This window comes from Sardina pilchardus, chromosome 10 (assembly GCF_963854185.1).
Source record: "Sardina pilchardus chromosome 10, fSarPil1.1, whole genome shotgun sequence".
NCBI classification, from domain to species: Eukaryota; Metazoa; Chordata; class Actinopteri; order Clupeiformes; family Clupeidae; genus Sardina; species Sardina pilchardus.
In genome coordinates, this window is record NC_085003.1 from 29,296,217 (window position 1) to 29,304,612 (window position 8,396).

The 8,396-nt window shown below is 42.2% G+C and overlaps 1 protein-coding gene across 2 annotated transcripts; it reads right to left on the reverse strand.

Annotated features, from left to right (window-relative positions):
* Positions 1-1,038: 1,038 nt before the first annotated feature.
* LOC134094141 (zinc finger protein 3 homolog) lies at positions 1,039-6,910 on the reverse strand. 2 transcript variants are annotated; one of them, XM_062547540.1, is made up of 8 exons: positions 6,761-6,910; positions 5,887-6,080; positions 5,700-5,804; positions 5,503-5,598; positions 4,759-4,869; positions 4,294-4,414; positions 3,602-3,838; positions 1,039-3,120 (listed from the first exon to the last, which is right to left on the reverse strand). In XM_062547540.1, exons 1-8 carry the CDS (start codon positions 6,786-6,788, stop codon positions 1,619-1,621), a joined length of 2,394 nt encoding a protein of 797 aa, XP_062403524.1. In that variant the 5' UTR covers positions 6,789-6,910; the 3' UTR covers positions 1,039-1,618. The 2 variants fall into 2 exon arrangements, with proteins under 2 accessions (XP_062403524.1, XP_062403525.1); XM_062547541.1 differs by lacking the exon at positions 6,761-6,910 and adding an exon at positions 6,205-6,226.
* Between the last annotated feature and the right edge of the window lie 1,486 nt (positions 6,911-8,396).

Genomic DNA, 8,396 nt, shown 5'->3' on the forward strand with positions numbered 1-8,396 from the left:
GAGCACCTGTCGTGCCATGCCATGCATGTGTAGCGTAGCCTTCTGTAGTGAGACTGGACTAAATCTGGTTTGTGAGCCATACATGCAGCTTCACTACCATCTAGTGGCCAATGCTTGTCATTCAAACATTGCCTTCGAACATCCAATGGAATGGAATTAAGCATTTTGAACTATGCAAGTTTTTCTTAGATTAATTTGCCTGAACTGATCAGCTTCAGAGTCATTGGACTAATGCATAGTTCACCCAAATATCAGATACATGTACTGCTACTGTGCTCTGAAAAAACACCAAAAACATGACACAGTGTCATTAAGGTTTTCCCCATCTGTGATGCAGGGCTAACCTGACTTTCGCCAGATCCTGTAGTTCGCTGTCTGCTTCACAAGGATCTGGGACTTCTCGATAGGAGATGTATTTCTGAAGGCGGGTCCTTGTAAAACATCCTCGCATGTGATTTGATAAACCACTTGCCTGTTATCTTGAATGACGCGCTAGGTTTCTTCAAGCTCTTGCCAAACCCGGTCGGAAGAAGAGTAAAAACATCCTTGCCACCAATAAATGTCTTCAAACCTATTCTCTGTTAATCTTTTAAAGAATGAATACTTGATAGATTCGACAAAACGATTGAAATAGCAGAATCAATGTCAGCACAAGACTCCTCGCTGCGTGCCGCCATTGTTATTTGAATCAAACACTCGCTTCGGCGCTCCTGATTGGTTGCTCATTTTTTGATCACTGGCACAGGGGCTTGGATTGCCCTCGCATCCAGACCATAGACCTAAAAGACCCTTGTGTGGAGCTCAGCGAAACGCCTCTGGTGGAGCATGGCGGAACTACAAGGGTCTGGCGAGAGTCAGGCTAATGCAGGGCATCTAAACTGCCAGTTATCAGAGAATTCCAAATGGTGGCAATAGTATGATGCATCAATTTAGTTTGATAGAAGTTTTACTGTAACAGTTTTGTATGGCATATCAACTGGCACCAACACACAAAATGCAATACACATAAAATGAGAACCTTGAGAAACTATTTTGAAACACAATTTTATAAAGGATTTCTTCTTCCACCGTCAGTAGAATATTGTAGATTACATAGCCACTGTAGTACAGTACTGAACACAGTATTGAACATCGATTTATTATGAGACAGGTGAATTGTGCTCATGTTATAAAACATGAACAATGAACCAAACCATATACTGTAACAATCTTTTTCTTTACCTGGTACAATTTCCTTAGTCACAAATAGTCCAGTGTTTTAGGACAGCTACATAGTAACAAAAAATGGTAACAACCTCAGATAATGTCGATATGAAATGCTTATAATACTTAAAATACACAAAACATCTCCAAGGTTGCAGCAGTTTCACAGGTTTCAGCAAAAAAAGTTTATTTTCTGAATATAAACATCTGAATAGGAGTGCAATCTATGAATGATATTTCCAGCACCGAGACACAGACTTCCTTTTGATTTGGCCATAACACCCCTTCACCAATACAGCGAGAACAGCAGCCTTTATCAAAGCTCAACCGTAGTACCACACTGTCCACCTTCAGCTGACATTCAAGTGATTAGACCAACCAACGCTAAAATCAGCACGGGGTTGTACTGTAGATGTCACCTATGTACACGTTGATGAACTTTCATATTGCTTCGCAAAGAAAATCTTTTGCCACATTGTAAACATTCATGCGGTTTCTCCCCTGTATGTGTTCGTATATGTCTCTTCAGGTGGCTGCCTGACCTAAACCGCTTCTTACACGTTGTACAAGCATACGGCTTCTCCTTCGTGTGGACTCTTCTGTGTACTGCCAGACGGTTCGACATGGTGTAACTCTTCGGACAGAACTCACACTTGTACGGCCGCTCTCCCGTATGGCATCGCGTGTGAACTAACAAGGCTCCCGAGGTGAGGAATCCCTTTCCGCAGACGGAACACAGGTAGGGCCTCTCACCTGTGTGCAATCGCTCATGGGCGACCATGAGAGATTTCTGGATGAACCTCTTCCCACAGACTGGGCAGCAGAAGGGTCGTTCCCCCGTGTGAACCCGCAAGTGGCTATCCAAAGTGTTCTTCTCTCTGAACGTCTTCCCACAGTAAGAGCAGAGGTGGGGCCGTTCTCCCGTGTGAATGGTTCGATGCTTAGCTAGATCATGTTTCCAGATGAAGGTTTTGTCACAATCGGTGCACGCATACCGAAGTGGCTTACTTCTCACTGTTGCGCTGTCTGGCTGAGGTCTCAGCATTTCTGTACCAACTCTACTCTTTTCTTTTCTCTCTCCTGCATGTTTCTTCTTGTGTCTACTGAGACCTGATTGTGAACAGAAGGCTTTGCCACATTCGGTACATTTATGCGGCTTTTTTTTATTTGCGGCTGTGTTGTTTAGTTTAGGAATCAACATCCTGGTGACAATTCCACTCTTTTGTGGTGCCATCTTCTCTTTCGCGTGGGTTTGCTTGTGTTTAACAAAACCTGATCTTGAAAAAAAGACACTGCCACATTCTGCACATGTATGTCGTGGGTGCCCACTTGCAGAGTCATCACCTGTGCTGACTGACTGGGAACCTTCCTCCATGCTGTCTCGTGGTGGGGGCACCCCAGGTCCCTCTCCTGAGGGTGTCAGAACTTTTTGCTTACCCCTCTTGCTGCCTGGTCTGTCAGCAGTGTGCAATCTCATATGTTGCCTCAGATTTGTACTCCGAGAGAACCTCCTTCCACAGACTAAGCAGCCAAAGGGTCGTTCCCCTGTATGAATGCGTATGTGGTCCTTCAAATGGGATGTGTGTTTAAATCTCTTACCACAGTGAGTGCAAAGGTGGGGCCTTTCTCCGGGCAAACCAGTCTGATTTTTGATAAGACTTGATTTTGTAAAAGCATTCCTAAGCCCTGCGCATCCATGCTGTACTAGCTGACTGGCAGAGTCATCCGCTGCGCTCACTGACGGGGATTCCTCCTCCATCAAGCTGTCTTGTGGTGCGGACGACCTAGGCTCTTCTCTTGAGGATGCCAGATCTTCTGCCTCCTTGTTGGATGCCAGATCTTCTCGCTCCTTGTTGGATGCCACATCTTCTCGCTCCTTCCTGTTGCTTACTGGGCTTTCACACTCACTCAAGTGACCTGCAGGTTACAAATCATGGTAAGTTTGACATAGATTATTAATAGTTTTGACAATAGAACATAAAACACTTGTTCTACACAGCACATTTCAGGAATGATGACTTTCAATCTGGGCTAACTAGGAAGCCTTTTCTTTACCATTTTTGATATGGTAAATGGACTGCATGCCCAACACGCTATACATTGTCACACACTGTCACACACTGTCACACACACACACACACACACACACACACACACACACACACACACACACACACACACACACACACACACACACACACACACACACACACACACACACACACACACACACACACACACACACACACACACACACACACACACACACACACACACACACACACACACACACACACACACACACACACACACACACAGCTGGACAACTCCTCCACCTCCTGATCCACTGCCGCTACTCTCACTCTGAAATACATTAAATCCCTGTTTCTCTGCTTGCCTTGATCAGTGTCTCTCTGTGGATCAAGCACATCCCCATCTCCATCCTCATCTCCATCATTCATGTCTTCATGTTGGACTTCTTCCTTCAAGTCTCCATGTCCAGCTGCTTGGGTCACATGGGTGGTTGACACACATTTCTCGGCCTGTTCACAGCGAGTAAGGACTGTTTTCACAGAAAAAGAGACTGACAATGTGGAGAGAATAGTGTTGGCCAAGATGGGCGAAAATGTTGACCCTGGAAAACACCACAGGAAAATAAGATTTAATTACCTCACTGACTCTACCCTGCCCCACACAAATATACAAATATAGTTTATTCCGAGACATTATCAATTGCTACCTATTCAGGGCTCTGACTGAAATACTGGGGAAAGTTGAGAGTCTAAAAACTAACTTAAAAAAGTAAAACTAACTAACTAAATTGCAAAATATTAGCAAAATGAGCAAAATATTCCATACCATCGTCAAACACACACCATAGTCCATGCAGGCATGCATGAATTTTGCACGTTGTCCTGGGATTTCAATTAGGATTCACACTCTTTAACTACAGTACACAGCACATAGGCAAATGGCAAACATAACTAGACTAACATTATTGTGTCCTATTTCATGAATGTTCATATTGTTTAATTGCATTTGCTCTCTTTTATGTACAGTACATGCTATGCATCGGTACATGAAGCTGACCTTCGTACAAGTGTCCAAAACGACTGAAGTGCTGCAACAACGTTTGAACTTCTTGTGGGTCATTGATCATTCCTAAAGACTCCTCCAAGAGTAAGGGGTCTTCACCAAACCAAGAGGAAGCCTGTAAGGGTTAACTAGTTTTAAAGTGACATATCTGTATTGTGTGACTTCCTGTGAAACAAAGAAATGTACACACAGCATTTCAGACTGACTGTGGGAGTCAATCTCTGGGAGGTTGTGAATGCAACAGCAGAAATCTAACACAAAACATGGAATATATCACATTTCAGATCAAAAACACTCATACTGTATGTTTTGTATCAAGTCATGCCAGGTCTTGAACATGTAGAAGTGTAGAATGATAAGAAGTGATGTTTGATTCATAAAGATTTTCTCATGATATGATACATGATATGTCAGTGAACAATAACACTTGAAACGAAAAATCAACTTAAATTTACACACCTGATGGAAGCTAGGCACTGGGATTAACAATTCCAGTCTGCAAAGGAACTCCCACACAAGTAATTGAAGTGCTGTGTCATATTTGGGGCCATAATGCAATGGGTAAATGTCCTGAAACAAGACAAAGAAGGGAGAAAAACGTTCTGTGCCACAAGCCAAGGCAATTTGCTCTCAATTTACGTGCTTTTACAGAACCACTTCCCCACATATACAGGTATACACTAATCCAGCGCGAACTTTATGGGCGCTGCCATCTTGAATATCGCCATTACTGCGTGCCTGCGAGTGTGACGAGTGACACTTGTCTATGCTTTTCAATGAAAGCATCCTGTCAGAGAATGTCTAACGAGAGGACTGCTAATGAATGAAAATGTCAGGTGAAAGGGAACATTGGATCAATGATGTCAGACTGTACCAAAACTTACCAATGAAGGTCATTTATTAACACCATACGGTATTAAGACGTGTATTAATGACAGCTAACTTCTGCAACAGCCGCCTATGGAACCAACGAGCTAATTTCTTAGCAGCCAGGCACGCAGTAATGGCGGTTTTGTGTTACTTCCGTGTTTCGCTGGATTAGTGTATAGCCAAAATCCATACATTCATAAATTAACCAGCTTTTTTATGTAGTTTATCTTAGCATACTGTATGATTCCATCCATTTTTTTTTCTTACTGCCATCCTTATAGATTTCCATGAAGGTGACAGGTATCTGTGACCATTTTACATTGTGTGTCTCACCTGGAAGAAATGATTCCTGTATGTGGGATCCCACAGAAGCGTTTGGATGAGATCGACAAAGTTCCTCACAGCAACATCAATGGTTTGATCTCCAATCTTTTCAAATGCAAATTTATATTTTCATATCTATCTATATTGAAAATAGACCTGATATGACGCAATAGATCATGAAAGTCCCTATGGCATTATCGGCTTACCTCATCAACGGAGACGGATTTAGCAACGCTCAAGACTCTTTCCAGGTGTGGCTGCATGATCTGCAGTGTTACTGATGGCTGATCGTTGCATAACTCTAGAATAAACTACACAAACATGCATGAGTGTAAACAAAGCTAAAGCAATACTCATCACCACCACTACAAGCCTGGGATGTTGTGCTCTCACCCTCGCTCTCAGGCCAAAGAGTAGTTCAACCCTCTCCTTAGCACTCAGTAGGTCTGGGACAATCTCCAGAACAACTGAGACAAACTCCTCCAGCCTGGTGTAGTATTTGACTAGGCGCTGCTCTGCAACCCGCCACAGAAATGCTGACAGTAGCCTCAGTGGTGGGACCCAGAGGCGCAAGGCTGATAAAGGAACTTTAACCAAGTAAACAAGAGACATTAAGGTTAGTTAAGATTAGGCAACTGTTGGGAGGGAAATGTCATGCTGTAGGCCACATTCAGACAATCATGTTGCTGTGAGAATATGTGGGTTGCTCACAGCTCCACATATTTTCACATAGAGATGCTCTCCGAACATTCGGCTCCCCCCTTGGGTGTCAATAAGAGTTGCTCAAAAGATGCCAGGTCGCAACGATACACCTTCTTTGAGTTACAGAAACGTATAGCACAGTGTATTTTTTCACACATGATTACGGTATTTCAAAATCCAACCTTTCAAAGAAGAATAATCGTCTCTATCTCATAAGAGTTTGCAAACCCTGGTAGGCTACTAGATATGTAGCCTAATAATCTGACTGAGGTTGAGGTTTTTAATTGGAACATCAAAAGCGCAACATCTACCCCCGCTGTTTCACTAGAATTGAGATGACGAGGTGACCAGAACACCAGATTGAACGATTAAACGTTTCCTTGTTTTCGTTCCGTTCCATGTACTGAATGGACCAATGATTAAGCCCTTGAAACTCATGTCTGAGTCAACACCATAGGTCAACACGTCTGGTTAAGTAGGCAGGCTAGTAGGCGAACCGCTAGAGAGAACGGTTGACAACTGACTAGACAGACAGACAAACAAACAAACAAACAAACAAACAAACCTTTGCCACGCGTTCGAACCGCCGACATTGAGAATGAAGTTAAACGTTAAAGTGCGTAAAGAACTTGTGGTCGGAAAATCCAGGAAAATACAACGACATTATCAATGAATGCAATGAAAATTGTCTGGAGTCTGAACAGTTTCCCAAACAGTGTCGGTGTAGTGCTTCCGGGTCAGTCCAGCCGTAATAAAATAAAGTCTTCCCATTCCTAAAAATCAGTCCTGATGCAAGATGCACAGAAAACATCCGTAGGCTATAAAACTTAACTATCATAATTCAAAACATTAAAGAATAGGAATTCCTAATAATTCAGAATAATTTAGGATGTTAGCATAATAACTACATGAGATGCACCTGTCATCCATATAGGCTACTGTGAGTGAGTGAGATTAGGTCTAGGCTATAATGTGACACATCATAATCAGAGCCATTATCATCATCAATCATATCAGTGGCCAATAGGCTACTTTACAGAAAAACACTGTGCAAACATCTAACATTTAGAAGACTGTAAAAGAGAGAGGCATTCGAAGAGACAGGCCTTGCTAGCCTACAGAACACTAAAACTTATAGGCCTAGTGTCATGGTTTTACAAAATCAGGCGAAAATTTACCTCAGGCTCTTTCTCTGCATAAAAACACACCAAATAGCCCTGGAGACAGTATTTTTGTTGATAAAGCATAGTAGAGCTTATGCGTAGGCTACGTTTTGTTGCTTGAGGAGTGTTATGATATTAAATCAAAAACATTCACACTACACATTATGATACCAAGACCTATGATCTAAGTTGACCTCGATAACCAGAACTGAAAGCTATGTTGCTCTGAGCCCTGCCAATTATTTGGGCGCACAAACCTTATACACCCACAAATTACAATTCCAATCCATAAATGTTTCATATATATTTAGAATACGTCTCCTTTCCACTGATTCCTTTAGACCAGTGGTTCTCAAGCTGTGGTACGAGCACCAGACTCTCTCTAGTGGTAGCCTACTTCAGCAGTCTGAGATGGGTTTTTTTTTTTTTTTTCATAAAGAGTCAATTGTTTTCTGAGGTGGTGCTAAGAAATTCTGCTTTGGAATATGCATATGTACCAGAAACTTAACCATCAAGTTATAGCAATAGGTCTTTGTCAGCATCTCTCAACTCGCTGTGGTTATGTCCGTGTTTTGTGTTCTTGCTATTTCTCCATTCAGTGTTGTCTATGCTATGCTCTGCTGTTGTGTTTTTACCATCTCTTTACACCTCATCTCCTCTCTCCCACTCATGTAATCTTCCCTGCGACTTCGCTCTGCACCTCTTAACTCAGACACTGTGGATATATAGCCTAACTAATTCATAGGTAGACTATGCATGTGGCATCTGTGCCCAATCTAGAAAAAGTACAATCATTGGTAATATCAAAAAGGCATCTATTATTGATACAGGTGGAAGATTTATCGTCATTAACACTTCCATCAATCATACAAAATTCACAGTCATTAGCTGCAAACGGCCTCAAACATGTTATTTCCTTGTTTGTGCTGTTTCAAAGGACGCACAGAAGACACGTAAGCTACATATTTGTATGACCAAGACATCAATTTCTTACAACAATGTGCAAAAAGACTTTCAAGACTTAAATAAATTCTGATA